The sequence below is a fragment of the Muntiacus reevesi genome, chromosome 9 (genome assembly GCF_963930625.1).
Source record: "Muntiacus reevesi chromosome 9, mMunRee1.1, whole genome shotgun sequence".
In the NCBI taxonomy this organism is placed as follows: domain Eukaryota; kingdom Metazoa; phylum Chordata; class Mammalia; order Artiodactyla; family Cervidae; genus Muntiacus; species Muntiacus reevesi.
In genome coordinates, this window is record NC_089257.1 from 5,413,739 (window position 1) to 5,436,994 (window position 23,256).

The window sequence follows — 23,256 nt, forward strand, 5'->3', positions numbered from 1 at the left end:
ATATAATTTTTTCTCAAACACTCATCTTTTAGTGGAACTATCAATACCAGGCCTGCTACATCATGCTTTTAGTCTTTTCATCTGATAAAGCTAATTTGATGCCTATTAGTTTTCAGGCTATACATTGGGACTAGAGAAAGAAAGTTGAATAATCTCATTGGAAAGAGAAAACATAGGCAATATTCTGCAAAATTAAAAAGCAACAACAGTTCACAAGACCCATTAATGAATGCTATGTGTTATATCAAACATTGCAATACCCTGAATAGAGGTTGAGATTATTTTTTTTTTATTTAAAATGACTTCAGAGTTTATGTGATATAAAAATAACAGATCATTTACCTATAATATGAAGTCACAGCTAATGGGAAAATAACAGAAATTGAGTGGAGACTATAATGAATAAGAAACAAATTTTATGAATTAATATTTTTAAATCACAGTCCAATTTTAGTAGGAATTTTCTCAAAGCCACCGTACAATCTTTGTTTCTCAGACAATATACTGTAGGGTTAAACATTGGTGTGGCAGTGGTGTAAAAAAGAGAGAGAAATTTGTCCCTTCCTATCAAATGACTGGACTTTCGTCTTAAACATGTAATGAGTCCTGATCCAAAGAATAAAGCCACAACCACGAGATGGGAAGAGCAGGTGGAGAATGCCTTGGCTTGCCCAGTGCTGAAGGCAGCTTCAAGATGGTCTCAACTATTCTCATATAAAATCCAAGAATCAACATAAAAGGAATAGTGACAACTAGAACAGCAATCACATAAACTAATATCTCAATCATAAAAATGTCCCCACAGGCAAGGTTAAACACTGGATATACATCACAGAAGAAGTGATTCAACTGGTTAGAGTCACAGAGGGTTAGAGAGATCTGGTAAGTAAATCCTATGCATGCAGTAATTCCACTGACCCAACTGCCAGCAGCCAGCTGGACACACAGCCTACTGTTCATGAGGAGAGAATGCAGCAGTCGGTTGCAAATGACGACATACCTGTCACAAGTCATGGAAGTCAGAAGAAGGCACTCAGTGACCCCAAACACCAGAAAGAAATACATTTGAGAAGCACAGGATAGAAAGGATATATTTCTAGATTCTCTACTGAGATCTGTTAATAACCTGGGGACAGTGACTGATACATAACATATTTCTAAGGAAGAAAAATTCCCTAGGAAAAAATACATGGGAGTCTGGAGGGAAGGATCCATCTTGGTTATTATAATAATGAGACTATTTCCCATCAGAATAATCCTATACATGATTAAAAGCATCCCAAAAAGAAATCCTTGAAGGTCAGAAAGATCAGAGAAGCCAAGCAAGATGAACTCCACCAATGTAGTCTGCTTCCACTCTGGTGGATTTTATCCTCTGGATTCCATCTGTGAATAAAAGACCCAATCAAAAATTGGGCCAAAGAACTTAACAGACATTTCTCCAAAGAAGACATACGGATGACTAATAAACACATGAAAAGATGCTCAACATCACTCATTATCAGAGAAATCCAAATCAAAACCACAATGAGGTACCATTTCATGCCAGTCAGAATGGCTGCTATCCAAAAGCCTATAAGCAATAAATGCTGGAGAGGGTGTGGAGAAAAGGGAACCCTCTTACACTGTTGGTGGGAATGCAAACCAATACAGCCACTATGGAGAGCAGTGTGGAGATTCCTTAAAAACTGGAAATAGAACTGCCATATGACCCAGCAATCCCACTGCTGGGCATACACACCGAGGAAACCAGATCTGAAAGAGACACGTGCACCCCAATGTTCATCGCAGCACTGTTTATAATAGCCAGGACACGGAAGCAACCTAGATGCCCATCAGCAGACGAGTGGATAAGAAAGCTGTGGTACATATACACAATGGAATATTACTCAGCCATTAAAGAATTCATTTGAATCAGTTCTAATGAGGTGAATGAAACTGGAGCCCATTATACGGAGTGAAGTAAGCCAGAAAGTGAAACACCAATACAGTATACTCATGCATATATGTGGAATTTATAAAAATGGTAATGATAACCCTGTATGCAAGACAGCAAGAGAGACACAGATGTATTGAACAGTCTTTTGGACTCTGTGGGAGAGGGCGAGGGCGGGATGATATGGGAGAATGGCATTGAAACATGTAAATTATCATACGTGAAAAGAATCGCCAGTCGAGGTTTGATGAATGGTACAGGGTGCTCGGGGCTGGTGCACTGGGATGACCCAGAGGGATGGGATGGGGAGGGCGGTGGGAGGGGGGTTCCGGATGGGGAACACGTGTACACCCATGGAGGATTCAAGTCAATGTATGGCAAAACCAATACAATGTTGTACAGTAAAATAAATAAATTTTTAAAGTCACTCAGATGCACCCTGTTCAGCAGCAAAACCAGACAAAATAATTCAATGATTTCAAATCAATTCACATGATAGCTACCCATTTTTTTTGTTGTATTTTTGTTAATACATCAAATCCAGCATCCTAAAATACCACAATGTAAAAATAAAAAATAATCTTAGACTCTTTCTTTTGGCTCACATAAGGATTATGGGTTTGTGAGTAACAGTAAAACAGACAACAACAAATAATATGTTGTGTAGCCTGTTTTCAGGATAAGAATTGCTCTAGGTAACGGAGGGCCCTTTCTTCTGAAAAATGCTTCTCTTTCCTGATCAGCTTGGTTTCTATTAGCTTTTGATTTGTATGTTTCTGCCTTGAGCTTCTTAATTTTCAATTTTTGTATGTGTTTGTTTTCATGTTTTCTTTGCTGTTTCTCTTGTGAGCTGCGTCTCAGATCACGAAAGGGCAGTGTGATCAGTAAGGCTCCACCGCCGGGACCAGCTCAGCAACACCTCCCCCCCACCACCATTCTCCAGACCACTCTGCAGGAGACGCTTAAACCTCCATCAGAAAAATAATACGTTCTTGTCATCATCATGCAAATTCCATGTGACATACCACAGAAGTTTATAGTACAAATAAAACATCATAGCAAGTCGTATGTTCACATGAAGTTTAGAATATGAAATAAATAAGAATTTGATGTAATGTGTCCTCAACCTCATTATGGACCTTAACAATCTTAACAACTCTACTTATATTTTACATGTTAGACCTTGAAAGGTAATTAGATAATTCTGAGGTCTTCAGCAGTAATTAAACAAGAAAAAGGGAAAAAATGGGTAAAGAAATTTGATCATAACAGCCACAGATCTGACAACAGACAAATGCAAAGTCAGCTTTTGCATATGTTTCTACCTCCAGATATATATGTGTATATATACACACATATATATGTATATGAGCATGCATGTATATTTATGAAACTACATAGATATTGTGAATATGCAAAATGCATTATAGACATGTGAAGGTCATGTAGTATCTATTTAAAATACCTATGTCTGGGTAATTACCAGAAGGCAGGTGCGAAATGCAGCATCACACTCACAGTCATAAAAACGAGAGTCTGATTTCTTGTGGTTACAGACTGCATATTTCAAGTTCAGGAGGTTTATCTCATTAATGAATTTGACTGAAAGGAAGTTTTTTATTCTTTTTTTTCATTCTTTAATTATAAAGAATACACTGCTATAAAATAAGCTGGTGAAAATACTTGCTGCTTACCTTTCTTTTTAATGTTGTGAAGAAGTCACTATGCCTTTCTCTTTTATAATGAATATTGCCTTATATAATATACATGTCTGGTTTGAATTATTCAAGTAACTAATTCAATCTTTACTATTTTCCCTTGAAGCTCATACCTTAAATCAATTAGTGCACTTAAATAGAAATGGTCTGTTTTTACCATGGAGACATCTCTTCATGACAAACTCCAATTTTAACCTCAATAAGGTGTTTATTGAGACAACTTAAGAAATAAACACAGCCTCCTCCAAGTCAATTAGTGCTGCAACAGTTTCTCTCTCTATGGAATATGGTCTGGGGAGCACTAGCTACATATCCACGCCCCCTTATGTGTCTCCAAGTACTCTGTGGCTTTGGAGAGCAGGGTAATTGTCCTCCTAGGTAAAGCTGTTTAAGATATTCACAGTCTTAACTTGGGCAGTATCTATTTATGCAATCAGTGCATACAAAATTTAAAAGTTTTAAAATACCATTCTTTAACCACACAGAATGGAATTTGGAAATTATCTAGAATTCACCCATCATCTAGTCTGTTATGAGTTAAGGTCCTCTCTTCACACCATATATAGAATTTATCTTTAGTTGAAAGTTACATACATATGAGAGATTGTAGTGTTACATTTTTGCACTATGAATCTTTGCTAAACTATGTAAAATAATTCATGCATTCAGCCTTTATTTATTGAATCATTCAGTAAAACCTAATCATCTCAGTTAGATTAACTGTAACTCAATGATGGACCATAGCCTTGTTTAACTCAATGAAGCTATGAGCTATGTGTTGTACGGCCATCCAAGATGGACAGATCATGGTGGAGAGTTCTGACAAAGTGTGGTCCACTGGGGAAGGGAATGGCAAACCACTTTAGTATTCTTATCTGGAGAACCCAATGAACACTGAAAGATGAACTCCCCAGAATGGTAGGTGCTCAATATGTTACTGGAGATTAGTGGAGAAACGACTCCAGAAAGAATGAAGAGACAGAGCCAGAGCAAACACAACACCCAGCTGTGGGTGTGATTGGTGATAGAAGCAAGGTTCAATGCTATAAAGAGCCATATGGCATAGGAACCTGGAATGTTAAGTTCATGAATCAAGGCAGATTGGAGGTGGTCAAACAGGAGATGACATTAGGAATCAGCGAAATAAAATGGATTGAATGGGTGAATTTAACTGAGATGACCATTATATCTACTACTGTGGGCAAGAATCCCTTAGAAGATGGAGTAGCCATCATAGTCAGCAAAAGAGTCTGAAATGCAGTACTTGGATGCAGTCTCAAAAATGACAGAAAGATCTCTGTTCGTTTCCAAGCAAACCATTTAATATCACAGTTATCCAAGTCTATGCCCCGACCAGTAATTCTGAAGAAGCTTTAGTTGAACAGTTCTATGAAGAACTACAAGATCTTCTAGAACTAATACCAAAAAAGATACCATTTTCATTATAAGGGACTGGAATGCAAAAGTAGGAAGTCAAGAAACACCTGGAGTAATAGGCAAATTACTGAATGAAGCAGGGCAAAGTTTAATACAGTTTTGTCAAGAGAATGCACTGGTCATAGCAAGCATCCTCTTCCAACAATACAAGAGAAGACTCTACACATGGACGTCACCAGATGGTCAACACCAAAATCAGATTAATTTTATTCTTTGCAGCCAAAGATTGAGAAGCTCCATACAGTCAGCAAAAACAAGACCAGGAGGTGACTGTGACTCAGATCATGAACTCCTTATTGCCAAATTCAGACTTAAATTGAAGATAGTGGAGAAAACCACTAGACCATGCAGGTAGGACCTAAATCAAATCCCTTATGATTATACAGTGGAACTGAGAAATAGACTTAAGGGACTAGATCTGGTAGACAGAGTATTGGAGGAACTATGGACAGAGGCTCGTGACATTGTACAGGAGACAGGGATCAAGACCAACCCCAGGAAAAATAAATGCAAAAAAGCAAAGTGGCTGTCAGAGGAGGCCTTACAAATAGCTGTGAAAAGAAGAGAAACCAAAAGCAAAATAGAAAAGGAAAGATATACCCATTTGAATGCAGAGGTCCAAAGAATAGCAAGGAGAGATAAGAAAGCCTTCCTCAGAGATCAATGCAAAGAAATAGAGGAAAACAATATAATGGGAAAGACTAGAGATCTCTTCAAGAAAATTAGAGATACCAAGGGAACATTTCATGCAAAGATGGACTCACTATAGGACAGAAATGGTATGGACCTAACAGAAGCAGAAGACATTTAGAAGAGGTGACAAGAATACACAGAAGAACTATACAAAAAAGATCTTCACGGCCCAGATAATCACAATGGTGTGATCACTCACCTAGAGCCAGACATCCTGGAATGTGAAGTCAAGTGGGCCTTAGGAAGTATCACTACAAACAAAGCTAGTGGAGGTGATGGAATTCCAGTTGAGATCTTTCAAATCCTGAAAGATGATGCTGTGAAAGTGCTGCACTCAATATGTCAGCAAATTTGGAAAACTCAGCAGTGGACACAGGACTGGAAAAGGTCAGTTTTCATTTCAATCCCAAAGAAAGGTAACGCCAAAGAACGCTCAAACTACCGCACAATTGCACACATTTCACACGCTAGTAAAGTAATGCTCAAAACTCTCCAAGTAAGGCTTCAACAATACGTGATCCATGTACTTCCAGATGTTCAAGCTGGATTTCGAAAAGGCAGAGGAACCAGAGATCAAATTGCCAACATCTGCTGGATCATCAAAAAAGCAAGAGAGTTCCAGAAAAACATCTATTTCTGCTTTATTGACTATGCCAAAACCTTTGACTGTGTGGGTCACAATAAAGTCTGAAAAATTCTGATAGAGATGCGAATACCAGAACACCTGATCTGCCTCTTGAGAAATCTGTATGCAGGTCAGGAGGCAACAGTTAGAACTGGATATGAAACAAGAGACTAGTTCCAAATTGGAAAAGGAGTGCATCAAGGCTGTAAATAGTCACCCTGCTTATTTAACTTATATGCAGAGTACATCATAGGAAACGCTCGGCTGGATGAAGCACAAGCTAGAATCAAGATTGCCGGAGGGAGAAATATCAATAACCTCAGATATGCAGATGACACCATCATTATGGCAGAAAGTGAAGAACTAAAGAGCCTCTTGAACAGCATGTATATTATCTATGGTGAAACAGACCACTAGCCCAGGTGAGATGCATGAGACGAGTGCTCAGGCCTGGTGTACTGGGAGGACCCAGAGGAGTCGGGTGGAGAGGGAGGTAGGAGGGGGGATCGGGACGGGGAATACGTGTAACTCTATGGCTGATTCGTGTCAATGTATGACAAAACCCACTGAAATTTTGTGAAGTAATTGGCTTCCAACTAATAAAATAAAATTAAAAAAAAAAATAAAGTGAAAGAGAAGAGTGAAATAGTTGGCTTAAAGCTCAACATTCAGAAAACTAAGATCATGACATCTGGTCACATCACTCATGACAAATAGATTGGCAAATAGGAGAAACAGTCGCTGACTTTATTTTTCTGGGCTCGAAAATCACTGCAGATGGTGATTGCAACCATGAAATTAAAAGAGGTTTACTCCTTGGAAGGAAAGTTATGACCAACCTAGACAGCATATTAAAAAGCAGAGACATTACTTTGTCAACAAAGTTATCTAGTCAAGGCTATGGTTTTTTCCAGTGGTTATGTATGGATGTGAGAGTTGGACTATAAAGAAAGCTGAGCTCAGAAGAATTGATGCTTTTGAACTGTGGTGTTGAAGACTCTTGAGAGTCCCTTGGACTGCAGGGAGATCCCACCAGTCCATTCTAAAGGATATCAGTCCTGGGTGTTCTTTGGAAGGACTGATATTGAAGCTGAAGCTCCATTATTTTGGCCACCTGATGGGAAGAGCTGACTCATTTGAAAAGACCCTGATGCTGGGAAAGATTGAGGCCAGGAGGAGAAGGGGACAACAGAGGATGAGATGGTTGGATGGCATCACCGACTTAATGGACATGAGTTTGGGTAAACTCCGGCAGTTGGTGATGGACAGGGAGGCATGGCATGCTGCATTCTATGGGGTCACAAGGAGTCAGACATGACTAAGTGACTGAACTGAACTAAATCATATATAATGTGTACTCTTCCATTGTTAGTAGTGAGGAAAATGTCTGAGAGATTTTATGACAGAGCAACACAATACACTTTAGTGCACCAAAGTTGGAAGCAGACAGTTGTGGTTGCAATAACCCATGTGGGAAGCTAGGGTTGATATGGTACATATATTGTGAGAAATGGTCACAGCATCTACATACAGTTTCTTTCCAAACTTGTTTCTTTGTTTTCATTCTCAATTTTATCATACATAAAATCAACCACCAGAGAAAATATGATGTATTTATATTTCTTCATCTGTTTAACCTACATTAGTCAGTCATCAAATTATGCTTACTGTTTCTTCTAAAGATTAATTAATTTCACTCATTTCCTTCTATTTTTATGGGAATTTAAAAAATTTATATTTTTGTATATTTTTTATATTGAAATATGCTTTATACAACTTTATTTTTCATACTTAACTTTCATCAATCTCTTCTCTTTCAAAGACAGTATTTTTTCTATGAGGTAGATAAGATCATGCCATTTTTCTCCTTGATTCCCTTCACTATCTCTCCTTGGTTCTCATGATTGTATCATACACCATGAAAGAGAGTGAAACACCACTAACAATGCAGTTCTCCTTCATTTATCTTTTTCCACAGAAACCCAAATGCTTTTCCAATTTCTCGTTCCACTTGCTTGACTCAGTTCTTGGCAATGAAATAGGAAAGAACACATTCAGAATGATCCCAGAAGCTATGGAACTGACCAGTATCAGAGCCACCTGACCCTGAATGATTGTTAAGAGTGGAGCTGTACACTGGAGAAGACACGAGTCTGAGGAAACCCCGGGAGAGAGTGAAGGACAGGGAGGCGAGGTGTGCTGCGGGCCATGGGCTCACAAAGACTTGGACACGAGTGAGCGACTGAACGACAGCGTCACAGGGAGCTTCCCCTAAACCTGGGATGTTGTCTTGGAATCCCTTCTTTAGAGCCCTCAGGTCTTAGAACTGTAGGAGTTTCCTATCTTTGTCATAGTTCAACTAATTAGTGCAGAGGCACTGTTTCTGTTCTCCTCTCCCTCTGCATAAATTATCCAAGAACATCCTTCACCCTTGCCCCCTCCTTCCACATGGTCATAATATACCACATAACTGCACTCACCTGGCTCCAAGTCGCTTGTTCCACAGTGCCTGTTAAACCAAACAGCTCAACTAGGCCATTTCCTGCAACTGTGTGAATAAGAACCTAGAGGAAATCTTTCTGTCTCTGCCTCTGTAGTTGTAATTCTTTTACACTTGGGAATTTTATTCCATTTCCCCTCCATACTGAATGGACACAACTTGAGCTCTGATATCAGGGGCATGAAGTAGAATCATGCATAAGTGTAACAGATCTATGTATTTTAATCTCTCCTGTTTTCCTTTACCAGTGAGTTAATGATTGACACACACAACACAACCACAGTTAATAAATTATATTTAAACATTTTATTTTTTACAATGCAAGGTTTAAGTGATGAGACAATTTCAGGAGATTGAATGTTTTGAACCCAATTTATTAGTTCAGAATTTTGGCTATGCTCATCATCAGGTTGATCTCTTGTTTGCAAAACTTTGAAATCCCATGGCCAATAATTACTACCTTTTTTTAAAGTAACAAATCTGAGGAGAATAATATTTATTCTATAACTAAAATATCCCAGGGACTATTTTGAGACTTAAGGGTGGTGTCTGGGTACATGCAATGTTTCCATTTTAGGACTAATATTACAGCATTTAAAGAGAATTTCAGCATTTTCCCACCAAAGATATAAATTGTATCCCGCATTAGCAAAAAATGACCAAATTTCTGTTTTCTGGTTCTGGTTCTGGCCACAGTTCTATTTATCATATATTCCATATAGTTTTAATAAAATTATTTGCCTTAAGATTGTTGCTATAAAGTTATATAATGTCCAATAAAGCTATATCTTTGCAATAAAACTACATATTTTCATTATTACTATGTGTACATTAATCTCTAGATTGAATATTCTCACATCAATTCAATTAATTCTTATTAGAATATTCTCTGTACACCTAACTACTTACATTTTACCTTTTTGACATCATATGTTTTCATCTCTGCCCATTGAAATGTGATTATGAATTAATACACTGTGTTTAATCTAACTTGAGCAGTATGAAGTGAAATAATATTATTTCTTCACTTAATCTCAGTACTAACTTTTACCTAATTATTGCTTATGAAATGTATAATTTTCAGCTTTCAGTAGACCCATGAAAATTCTGTTATGAAATTTCTGTTTAACAAACTAAATTTAAAAAATCATCATTATATATTAATATCAAACACTTTCTGCACTTTTTTTTGGCCTAAATTCAGGGCTCTGCTTCTTAGTAATATCCCCCTTTTTAGTTATTTATTTGGATCCATGTGGTTACTCAATACAGATTATGTCATTCCTTCCAACTTGTTTACTTACTTTTTTCCATCTTTTCCAAACTGTGACATTCGCAGGTATTATAAGCCTGATTTATCTGACCTAAACACTAATGTAGACCAAAACAAAGCCAAAGGTGTAGGTTTCAAACTTCACTACTTTCAGTGAATAAATTACTCATAAACAGTTGAATAGGGCAAAACATGTATTGATAACTGTATATTTGGAAAAGGTGGTAACATTAAACATTCAAATGAGATAAAGGACTTGGAAAATCAGACAAACAGGAAGTAGTGTGGAGTAGAGCAAACAGGCTCACACAGGCATAAAGGCAGTGGTGGCGGTTTAGTCACTCAGTCGTGTCCGGCTCTTGTGACCCCGTGGACTGTAGCCCCCCAGGCTCCTCTGTCCATGGGGTTCTCCAGGCAAAAACACTGGGGTAGGTTGCCTTTCCCTTCTCCAGCGGATCTGCCAGACCCAGGGACTGAACCCAGGTCTCCTGCATTGCAGGCAGATTCTTTACCAACTGAGCTATGAGGGAAGCCCTAATAAGAAAGAATATACAATAATTTTAAAAACACATTTTATAAAATTTGCAGGTTAAAAATTAGTCTAAATGTATATAAGGAGCTGCTGCTGCTGCTAAGTCACATCAGTCGTGTCTGACTCTGTGCGACCCCATAGACAGTAGCCCACCAGGCTCCCCCGTCCCTGGGGTTCTCCAGGCAAGAACACTGGAGTGGGTTGCCATTTCCTTCTCCAATGCATGCATTCATGCTAGGTTGCTTCAGTCGTGTCCGACTCTGACCCTGTGGACAGCATCCCAGCAGACTCCTCTGTCCATGGAATTCTCTAGGCAAGAATACTGGAGTGGGTTGCCATTTCCTTCTCCAGGTATAAGGAGCACACTCATTAATTAAAAAAAAAAAAAAAAAAAACCTCCCAAAGTTTTAAATATTTGCAAGCTTAATTAAACAAGATTAATTAAATGTAGAAGGCTGAGTTAGAGAACAGTGACATGGTCTAAAGGCAATATGTCAAAACACCCAAATCTCAGAATAACTATATTTCATCCTGAACACAATGTTTCTATTTCTAAGTTTCACTAGAAAGTAAAACATTTAGTGGAAGGAGAAGAATATTAGTATTTATCAGTGAACTATCTTGATCCCAGAAATACCTACGACAGAGAAAGTAGAAAGAGACCAACCAAAGAGCAGCTGGCTGGTGCAGCGGAATGCAGGTGAGTCAGTTAGTGAAGGAGTGAATCTTTGCTGAGACCAGCCTGATGAGCTTGTTGCAGGGCTTCCAGGAACAGAGAAAAAATATGGACCGAGAGCACAGCCCAGGGGTGCAGAGACAAGACGAGTTACCCCATGGATGTTCTTCAGACCACAGAGGGCCATGGGCGCTTGACCTGAATGACCTTCTGTGACAGATCATGGTCTGTTCTGCCACACCCCAGATGACTTGAGCATCGCAGCCTCTATCAGACACAACTTTGGCAGAAAGAGCAAAGGAAGGCCATGGAGAATTTCCTTCAAAAATTATATGTGAGTTGATCTTTTTAGCAAACCCTGAACCCCACTAACTTTACTCCAGAGTTCTAATAAGCCAATTCCCATTCTACCTTCATATTATTGCTTAGCTTTAGTATTATGATTAATTTTGATTACTTATTGTTAATTGATAGATTTCCATAATATGTATGTTACATCCATTCAATGTCAACATCTATCAGTAGAGCTAATTAAATTCTGGAGTAGCTAAATGTGTGTGAGGTAGCTTTGAGTGTATAAATCACATGGAAGACAGAAAGTGAGAAAAGAATAGGAAATTTTTGAGAAGGGAAGAGGGCAGTAGAAGAAAAACTATTGTAAGTGGTGCACTCTAATCAGACAACAGTTTTCTAAATTGCATTCTTTTATATAAATTCATAACTTCTTTATAATGAATATGTTTGTAGAAATAACAGAAATAAAAGTTGATGTGTTTACTATTAAAATGATATTCCTGAATTTTGATTTAAGCATATCCCCAGGAAATTATTCCATGAAATAAAATGGGAATCTATTCAAAACTAAAAATATGCCATATGTGCTATTTAAGAATCTATCACAAAACATAAATGGTGAAAACGTATGCACTGGAAAAAATAATCTGAAAATTCTAAGTTCTTTACTTGGCTAGTTTCATGTGATACTGTCATTTTTGTCTTTAAATACTTAATAACTTCACTTCTCTAACCATGATTACTTTATGAATAAGCACAGATTTTGATAATGCAACGGAAATATAAAATAATCAGGTGAAAGTTTATAGTTTTGTAACAGTCTGATACACATTTTATATCAGTTAGTTTATACCCAATTGGATACAAGTACATGAGTAATAATAAAACACTATTAATTAGAAAATATTCTAATGAAAAACAGTAAATTTGATCCACACTTTAAAACATCAAAACATGCTCTGTTTAGTCAAGAAAATTAAGGCAACAATCCTAGAAATAGAGGAACCATTTTCCTAGTAATCACATTCCATAAAGCCTTCTTTACTTCCTTATTCCGGAGGCTGTAGATCAGAGGATTCAACATGGGGATCACCACTGTGTAGAACACAGAAGCCACCTTGTCCTGATTCAGAGAGTAGCTGGAAGTAGGTCTCAGATAAGTGTAGATGGAGGTGGAATAGAAGAGGATGACGGCTGTCAGGTGAGACGCACACGTGGAGAACGCTTTGCGCCTCCCCGTCCCTGCATGCACACGGAAGATGGAGAAGAGAATGTAGGAGTAGGAGGTGAGAATCACCAGCAGAGCCCCAACCATATTCACACCAGCGAATGTGGAAAAGATGCTTTCTTGCAGCCGTGTGTCAGAACAGGAGAGCTTAAAAAGTGGGGGGCTGTCACAGAAGAAGTGATGGATGACATTGGAACTGCAGAATGGCAAGCTGCTTACATAGCTGGTGTTTACCATGGAGTTCACCAGGCCCGCTGCAAAAGCCCCTGTGGCCATTTTCAGGCAGACCGTCCTGGACATGATCAAGGAGTAAAGGAGAGGGTTGCATATGGCCACATAGCGGTCATAGGCCATTAATCCAAAAAGGATGCATTCGGTTGTGGCCAAGGCTATAAAGAAATACATCTGCAGGAAGCAGCCAGCAAAGGAGATGGACTTCTTCTCTGATAATAGATCTACCAGCATCTTTGGAGTGATGGTGGATGAATAACAAACATCCACAAAGGACAGGTTAGCCAGGAAGAAATACATGGGTGTGTGAAGTCGGAAATCCATTCTGATTAAGAAGATCATCCCAACATTCCCCACAAATGTAAGTGTATAAATCATAGAGAAAAGGCAAAAGAGGATAACCTGTAGCTCCAATGTGTCTGTTAATCCCAACAGAATGAACTCTGTCAGTGAAGTATAATTTTTTCTGGCCATTTATTACAGATATATCATGCTTCAACTTGCATTAGATGGAAACATTTCACTGTTCAATGTTTACATGAAGTAATAGGAATGTTAATGAAGTTAGTGATACATGCGGGGGGTGGGGAAAGGCTTTGGATAAAAGAGTATAGTAAATAGAGCAACTGAAATAATGTAGAAATTCGTGAAAAAATGAATAAATGTTAAAGTTTATTAAGCGATTCTCTGTATTAAATGTAGGTTGAGGCATCCACAAATCCTTGGTCTAAGTTCACATGTTTCTCTTCAGTTTTGTGCAAATGCAACATTCATGTTCCATTCTTTCTCCTATTGCCCATATCCAAAATATGAGAACTAACCTTGCTGAAGTCTTTCCCATTCTCTGGGGAGGTATTTGGTTAACTCAAATGCATTTTTTTCTCACAAAGATGACTCTGTATTCCCTCATCTTCAAAATTTATGACTTGCCATCCGTACATCACTTTTATCTCCTCCAAGCAGCAAACATAGCCTGTTTCAAATAACCAGTATTTTGACACCTATTATATTCTTGAGAATGATTATGCAGCGTTTTAAAAGTTAACCGCACAACTCTTCTCATTTACAAAACGCGTGACCAGATCAGTGGCCCATGCTAGCAGTCCCTGCACCGGTCCTCAGCAGGGAGCAACAGAGACAGCAGCATGTACCCAATAGCATCCTTCCCAGTGCGAATTCATCTGGTCTGCTATTTTCTTCCTTATCAGAATCTTCTCTAATAACTCAGTTGAGGCATAAAAATTATAAAGAGACAATTTTCATGTTTGAAGTGAAATGAAATCAGAGACAGTATAGATTCTTTCTGTGTAAAAATTTGAGACACGTCTTGAATATATGCACAAGCTGGATTTTTTTTTTCCTGAAATAGGGTTGGGTGACAATGGGGACTAGACTATAGCTTTTAGTTATGAGTCAATACTCTAATGGCAGAAACTCCATTCTCAAAAGTAATTAAAATATGATCACATACAGGTAAATGGAATCATACACTGTACGGATTTTCATCATAACTTGATTATATATCTCTGTGTTACTTTAAAGTTGCTTTCCAAAGATAAACAATTTTTTAATTGGCTATTTACTTGCCTATTTTTTGATAATTTTAGCTTATTCCAAAAGGGTACATAACCCACTACAAAATTATAATCCCCCCCCCATATGCATATGTGTGATTGTGTGTCTGGGTGTAAATGTGTGTATGTAACTCACCACATTTCTCGGTAAGTTTAACCTGAAATCCAACACTGTTTGAGTGAAATAAATCGGAAAAGATGCTGACTACTAAACTCATGAATATTCTTCCGACCAGTATGAATTATGTGGGCCGCAAAGGGACCTAGATGTCTGAGCTGGATGACAGCTTTATGACAGGTCATGAGGTCAGCTTCACCGCATCCCAGTTGACTGGAACATCACAGCTTCTATCAGGTGCCACTTTAGCAGCAAGCTCAAGGCAAGGGCCATGGGGAATTTCTCTCCAAAAACTATATAATAAAGTTACCATCTTAACAAGAGCTGACCCCCTCTCAATTTCCTCCTGAGTTCTATTAAGTCACTCCCATTCCACTTTCATATTAAGACTTGCTTTCAACATTCAGGATAACTTTAAAGGATTTTGTTGATAGTCGACAGAAGATTACCATAAGCAGGAAATCCATGAGTCTATTATACAGAATATGTCAGTTTCACCCATTAAACACTGATATACCTGTTTTGGAACTATGCCCTAATTAAACAAAACTGAGTGTGTGTTCATGTGGCTTTGTGTATATGTATCACTCTGGAGAAGAGACTCATAGAAGAATAGGATATGTTGGAGAAAAAAAGAAAAGAATAGAAAAAACTGGTCTAATTGTGCTTTTTAACTAAACAGCTCTTTTCTATATAGAACACTGCACACAGTTCATATTTATATATTAGTGAATATGTATGCATTTGTGGAAACAAAGGAAATAAAAGCTGAAGAGTTTACTATTACATTCAAAATAACATTCTTGAATTTTATTTAAGCTTATGCCCAGGAAATGATTCAGCAAAATAAAATGGAAATATATTATGAATTTAAAATATTTTGCCACCAGTAATATATATCGCTTACAAATCATAAATGGTGAAAACAAAACATCAAAAAAGGGAAAATTCATTAAATGGTTCATTTCATGTGACCTTGTTGCTTTTGTCTCTATATACTTAGTCCTTTATTTCCCTAATCTAAATTTCTTTATAATCTCTATTTTAGGGATCTAGTGTAATATACAATGATTAGAAGAAAGTTCTATGCTCTTACCTAATGGGGATAAATTATATTTATCAAATAAATGCTGTATAATATTAACTTATATGCAGAGTATATAATGAGAAATGATGGACTGGATGAAGCACAAGCTGGAATCAAGATTGCAGGGAGAAGTATCAACAATCTCATATATGCAGATGACACCACCCTTATGGCAGAAAGTGAAGAACTAAAGAGCCTCTTGATGAAAGTGGAAGAGGAGAGTGAAAAAGTTGGCTTAAAACTCAACATTCAGAAAACTAAGATCATGGCATCTGTTCCCATCACTCCAAGGCAAATAAATGGGGAAACAGTAACAAACTATTTGGGGGGGCTCCAAAATCACTGCAGATGCTGACTGTAGCCATAAAATTAAAAGATGCTTACTCCTTGGAAGAAAAGTTATGAGCAACCTAGACAGCCTATTAAAAAGCAGAGACGTTACATTTCCAACAAAGGACCGTCTAGTCAAAGCTATGGTTTTTCCAGTAGTCATACATGGATGTGAGCGTTGAACTATAAAGAAAGCTGAATGTCAAAGAATTGATGCTTTTGAACTGTGGTGTTGGAGAAAAGTTTTGAAAGTTCCTTGGACTGCAAGAAGATCCAACCAGTCCATCCTAAAGGAAATCAGTCCTGAATATCCATTGGGAGGAATGATGCTGAAGCAGAAACTCCAATCCTTTGGCCTCCTGATGTGAAGAACTGACTCATTTGAAAAGACCCTGATGCTGGGAAAGATTGAATGTGGAAGGAGAAGGTGATGACAGAGGATGAGATGGTTGGATGGCATCACTAACTCAATGGACATGAGTTTGAGTTTACTCTGGGAGTTGGTGTTGAACAGGGAAGCCTGGCATGCTGCAGTCCATAGGGTCCCAAAGAGTCGGACACGACTGGTCAACTGAACTGAACTGAGTATTAACAGAACATGATTACATAGACAATGCTCTAATGAAAATAAGCTTGACCAGTATTTCAAATTTCAAGACATAGTCCGTTTAGTCCTGAAAATGAACCACTCACAAAATAAAGGAACCCTTTTCCTAGTAATTACATTTCATAAACCCTTTTTTTCATCCTTATTTCTGAGGCTGTAGATAAGAGGATTCAACATGGGGATCACCACCATGTAAAACACAGAAGCCAATTAATCCTGACTCAGGGAGTAGCTGGAAGTAGGTCTCAGATAAGTGTAGATGGAGATGGAATAAATCAGAATGATATCAGTCAGGTGAGGGGCACATGTGAAGGATTCTTTGCACTTTTCCTTCCCTGAATGCATACAAAAGGTGGAGAGGAGAATGTAGGAGTAGGAAGTGAGGATCACCAGTGAACTTCTGACTGTATTCACAACAGCTCCTATACATGAGATGATTTCATACAGATATGTGTCTGAACTTGAAAGCTTAATAATTGAAGCAAAGTCACAGAAGTGATGGATAACATTAGAACTGCAGAATGCGAAGCTGCTTCTTCAACTAATTTGAAACATGGAGGTCAGCAGTCCTACAGTGAAAGCCCCTGCGGTCATTTTCAGGCAGGCTGTCCTGGACATGGTCAAGGAGTAAAGGAGAGGGTTGCATGTGGCCACATAGTGGTCATAGGCCATTAACCCAAAAAGGATGCATTCACTTGTGGCCAAGGCCGAAGAGAAGTACATCTGCAGAAAGCAGCCAGCAAAGGAGATGGTCTTCTTCTCTGATCATAAACCTACCAGCATCTTTGTAGTCATGATGGATGAATAACAAACACCCACAAAGGGACAGCTTAGCCAGGAAAAAGTACATGGGTGTGTGAAGTCAGTAATCAGTCCTGATTAAGAGGACCATCCTAACATTCCCAACTGTAAGTGTGTAAATCACAGAAAAGAGCAAAAAGCAGATAACCTGCTGCTCCAGTGTGTCTGCCAATCCTGAAAAGATGAAATCAGTCAGTGAAAGATAATTTTTCTCTGGCCATTGATTATAAATAAATTAGTGTGTGTGCTTTCCGTCGCTAAGTTGTGTCTGACTCTTTGCGACCCCATCTGCACTGTAGCACTCCAGGCTTCCCTGTCCTTCACAATCTCCAGGAGTTTGCTTAAATTCATGTCTATTGAGTCAGTGATACTATCTAACCATCTCATCCTCCACCACCCTCTGCCTTTTGTCTTTAATCTTTCCCAGCATCAGCTTGTTGTTGTTGGTTTTTTTAATTCTCTTCCCAGTGAATTGACCTTTTGCATCAGGTGGCCAAAGTATTGCAGCTTCAGCATCAATCCCCCTAGTGAATATTCAGGGTTGATTTCCTTTGGAATTGACTGGTTTGATCTCCTTAGAATTGCCTAGTTTGAGCTCCTTGCAGTCTAAAGGACTCTCAAGAGTCTTCTCCAGCACCTCTCAGTCGTGTCCGACTCTTTGCGACCCCATGAATTACGGCACGCCAGGTCTTCCTGTCCATCACCAACTCCCGGAGTTTACTCAAACTCATGTCCATCGAGTCGGTGGTGCCAGCCAACCGTCTCATCCTCTGTCATCCCCTTCTCTTCCTGCCCCCAGTCCTTCCCAGAATTGTTACTTTTCCAATAAGCCAACTCTTCACTTGAGGTGGCCAAAGTATTGGAGTTTCAGCTTCAACATTAGTCCTTCCGATGAACACCCAGGACTGATCTCCTTTACGATGAACTGGTTGGATCTCCTTGCAGTCCAAGGGACTCTCAAGAGTCTCCTCCAACACCACAGTTCAAAAGCATCTAGTCTACAGCATTCAGCCTTCTTTATGGTCCAGCTCTTACATCCCCATAGATTATTACTGGATAAACCATAGCTTGGACTATACAGATCTTTGTCTGCTAAATGATGTCTTTGCTCTGATACACTGTTTAGGTTTATCATAGCTTTCCTGCCAATGAATAACATCTTTTAATTTCGACTTAAACTTACATTAGGTGTAAATATTTCCCTTTAAAAAGTTTGCTGGATATAGTAGAAATAGTAATAAATAATATTAATAAATTATTGATAAATATTAACAAAGTACGTCAAACATGAATAAAAACTAAGGACAACAGAGCATACCAAATAAAGTAACCAAAGCAAGAGGAAAATTAGTGTACAAATGAGTAAGCATTGAAATTTATTAAGCAATTCACTGTGTTGTATCTCGGTTGCATGACTCTTAAATAATTGATTTAAATCCACGTTTCACTTCTGTTTTTTGCAAATGCAACATCTATGTTTTATTCTTTCTCTCTTAGGCCACATGCAAAGTACAGAACTATCTTTGCTGAAATGTTAGCAGGTATTTGAATTAACTCAAATGGATTTTTTTTTCTCATAAGGACAGCTCTCTAAATTCTTCAACCCCAAATTCATGTATCACCACTCTGAAATCACTTTTGTATTCTCCAAATAGCAAAAATAATCCATTCCAAATAACCACTATTTTGACATCTTTCATGTTCGTAAGAATATTTCTGTAGTGTTTTAAAGTAAATCAAACAACTGTTCTCATTATACACCTCACTACAGAATTAATGCCATACACCTGTCATACACCTGTCCACAGCAGTAAGTGACCGAGACAGCACCACATACTTAATAGCATCTGTCTTAGTACTAACTTGTCTAGTCTACTGTTTCCTGTTGTATTATAATCCCTAATAACTCAGCTGAGGCACAAAAATAGGAAAATTGTCATTTAAAATTAAATGATAAGCAGAGAAAATTTGAATTATATCTTTGTAAAAATTTGAGACACCTTTTGAATATATGTTGATTGCTGCCCTTTTATACTGTTTTTTTTCTTAAAGAGGGTGGGGTAACCATAGGGATTAGATTATAGGATTTAATTATGAAATCAACCCCCTAAAGGCAGAAACTCCATTATCAACAGTAATTACATGTGATCACATGCAGGCAGATGCAATGAAACACCATATGGACCTTGACTCATGAGGTAGTCACTGTTCTCTTTGCTACTTGAGTGTTTCTTGCCAAAGTTTAAAAACTATTAATTTTGATTGGTTATTTAATATACCTTTTCTCTGTAGTCTTAACTTATTCCAAAATGGTACACATCCCCAATCAAGTTACTATAGTTTCCTTAGTACAAGGAACTTATCCCATTCCTGTGTTAATCCAGCTCATTTCTTGAGTGAAATAAATGAGAAGGGAACACTAACTACACCCACTGTTTGAAGATATACTCCACCTGAGCAAGTAAGGCAATAATGTGAAAACACACATTTTTATGGTTTCAGAATTGAATTTTTTTTCCTTTTTTCCTTCTTTTTTTAAATTTATTGATTTTTTTTAATTGAAGGATAATTGCTTTACAGAATTGTGTTGGTTTCTGCCTGATGTCAATATCAATCAGTCACAGGTTTACCTGGAAGCTTATATTAGCACATGTAAAATAGATAGCCACTGGGAATTACTATACGCCTCAGAGCACATATGCATTTGTCTTTTTTTGAGGTTGTGATTCTTAACTTACATAGAGATTAACTACAGATTTTCCTCATCAAATACACAAGTCACAGCATGAAATAAACTACATTGGGTGCCCATATGAAAGGAGGGAATATTTACATAAATAAATAAACTATAGGAACAATTTCTTTGGTCACTCTTTCACGGCAATAAAAATAAAATAAAAAATAAACCAGTGGGACCAAATGAAACGTAAAAGCTTTTGCACAGGAAAGGAAAGTATAAACAAGGTGAAAAGGCAACGTTTCAACTGGGTCAAAATTTTTGCAAACAATGCAACTAACAAGAACTTAATTTCCAAAATATACAAACAGCTCAATAACACCACCACCAACAAACAGCCAATCCAAAAATGGACAGATGGCCTAACTAGACATTTCTACAAGGAAGACATATAGATGGCTAACAGGCACATGGAAACTTCTCAACTTTCTTAATTAGTAGAGAAATGCAAATCAGAACTACAATGAGGTGGCACCTCACTTATCAGAACAGCCATCATTAAAAAGTCTAAGTAAGTGAGAGTCACTCAGTGGTGTCTGACTCTTTGCGACCCCATGGACTATATAATCTATGGAATTCTCCAGGCCAGAATACTGAAGTGGGTGGCTGTTCCCCTTCTCCAGGTGATCTTCCCAACCCAGGGATCGAACCCAGGTCTCCAACATTGCAGGCTGATTCTTTACCAGCTGAGCCACAAGGGAAGCCCATTAAAAAGACTACAAATAGTAAATGCTGGAGGTGTGTAGAAAAGGGAACCCTCCTATATTGTAGGTGGGAATGCAAATTGATATAGCTACTATAGCAAAGAGTATGCAGGTTCCTCTTAAAACTGAAAACAAAGTTGTCATATGGTCCAGCAATTTACTTCTGGGCATATATCCAAACAAAACTATAATTGAAAAAGATATATGCACCCCTATGTTCATAGCGGTACTTCACGTCTAAACAATCTGCCCTATAATTTATCTACTAATTAAAAGCTCTGAATTCCTTTGTTAACTATTGGTCTGTGTAATACATTTTGTCCTCATTTTAAAGAAATTTAATTCTAATAATATTCATAATATTTTTCATGTAAGTTTATTCTTACAAAGCATCATTGAAATTTTCCCTCTAAAATCAGAGGAGAACAGACCTCTTCACTTGCCAATGTTGACCTGGGTATTTGAGGGAGGCTAAGGATGTCCCAGGGGCTTCCCCAGTGACTCAGGTGGTAAAGAGACTGCTGCAATGCAGGAGACACCGGTCAGATCCCTGGGTTGGAAAGGCCCCCTGAAGCAGAAAATGGCTATACCCGTTTCAGTCTTCTTGCGTGGAGAATTCCTCTGACAGATGAGCCGGGTGGGATACAGTTCATGGGACTGCAGAACCAGACATGACTGACTAACACCAGGAAGTATGTTCCAAAGCAAACGATAATACATAGAGAGCTAAAAGGCATATTCAGAGAGAAATGCCCAGTTTAGAATAAGATTTAAGTGGTCAAAACCAAGGAACCAGCTGGGAAGGTTTTCTATGCGTGTGACTCAGATGATAAAGAATCTGCCTTCAAGGTGGGAAACCTGGGTTTGATCCCTGGGTTGGGAAGATCCCCTGGAGAAAGGAATGGCTACCCACTCCAGTATTCCTGTCCAGAGAATTCTATGGAGAGAAGAGCCAGGCGGGCTACAGTCCATGGGGTCACAAAGATTGGACACGACTGAGCGACTTTGACTCAGTGGGACTCAGTGGACTCTATGCATGTTATGTTGAAGAAGTGATCTTGTACCCAGGAGATCAATGAACTGGCCATTGTGGAAAATCTCTCTTTGGCACTGACACTGACCAAAAAAATGGTTCTTTTCCTGTAAAATAAGACAGTCTCTTCATACCCTCAAGCAGGTAGTGTGTTCTGAGATGAATACTATATTCAGAAGCCAGTATCTGAGGATGCCCTACCAGTGTATCTGGAGGCATCCCCAGATTCTTCCCTCTCTAATTCTTGTAGAAACAGGGGTATGTGTAGGAACATCTACATTGATTCTCGTTCTTGTAAGACTCACAGCTATCTATCCACACTTAGAGTGATGGATGAATATACAGGTACCACCCTTTTTCATCACGGTGGTCACATCTATACTGGCAACTTTAGGGGCTATCTCCCAGCAACGTCTAGTTTCCTCACTCTAGAAACTGGTTTCCAGTGTCGTCTTCACGAGAGGTGTTTGGTGGTGAAAAAAAAAAAACACCAGACTTCTTGACCTGCCTTGCCACATTTCGCAAGGAAAATCTGGAAAGACTTTCTGAACTCAAATTCAACAGGCTATAATTTCCTCTTCCCATCATTTTGTGAAGTCAGCAGAGGTATATTTGCCCCAAGTTAACATTTTATGTCTTGAAAAATGATGTCATATTTTCAGTTCAAGTGCTCATCTAGATTCAACTGGGGCCAAAAGTACTAGACCTGATATACTTTGCTACAAGTCATTATTTTAGTCTAATACAGTAGATTTGATGCCTATTCTTTTTCAGACAATATGTTGGCACTGGAGATATAAGCTTGAATACTCTCATTTAATCAGAATATGTATACAGTGGGACTTCCCAGGTGGGTCAGTGGTGAAGAATCTGCCTGCCAATGCAGGAGACATGGGTTGGATCCCTGGGTCAGGAAAATCCCATGGAGGAGGAAATGGCAACCCACTCCAGTATTCTTGCCTGGGAAATCCCATGGACAGAGGAGCATGGGGGCTGCAGTCCATGGGGCTGCAAAGGATCAGACAGGACTGAGCAATGGAGCATACATGCATGCATGTAGGCAATATTCTTGAATGTTATAAAGCACCAACACTAACAACAACAATTAATAACTGCTATGAG

At 38.4% G+C, this 23,256-nt stretch overlaps 1 protein-coding gene and 1 pseudogene across 1 annotated transcript; both read right to left on the reverse strand.

Moving 5' to 3' along the window:
- Window positions 1-334: 334 nt before the first annotated feature.
- LOC136175378 (olfactory receptor 10AG1-like) lies at window positions 335-11,577 on the reverse strand (annotated as a pseudogene).
- A 1,083-nt stretch (window positions 11,578-12,660) lies between these two features.
- LOC136175379 (olfactory receptor 5F1-like) lies at window positions 12,661-13,617 on the reverse strand. Its single transcript, XM_065945698.1, has one exon. The coding sequence runs from the start codon at window positions 13,615-13,617 to the stop codon at window positions 12,661-12,663; it is 957 nt and encodes a 318-aa protein (XP_065801770.1).
- Between the last annotated feature and the right edge of the window lie 9,639 nt (window positions 13,618-23,256).

Coding starts and splice junctions, on each gene's coding strand:
- LOC136175379 (XM_065945698.1), bottom strand. CDS start 13,617: ATGGCCAGAAAAAATTATACTTCACTGACAGAGTTCATTCTGTTGGGA.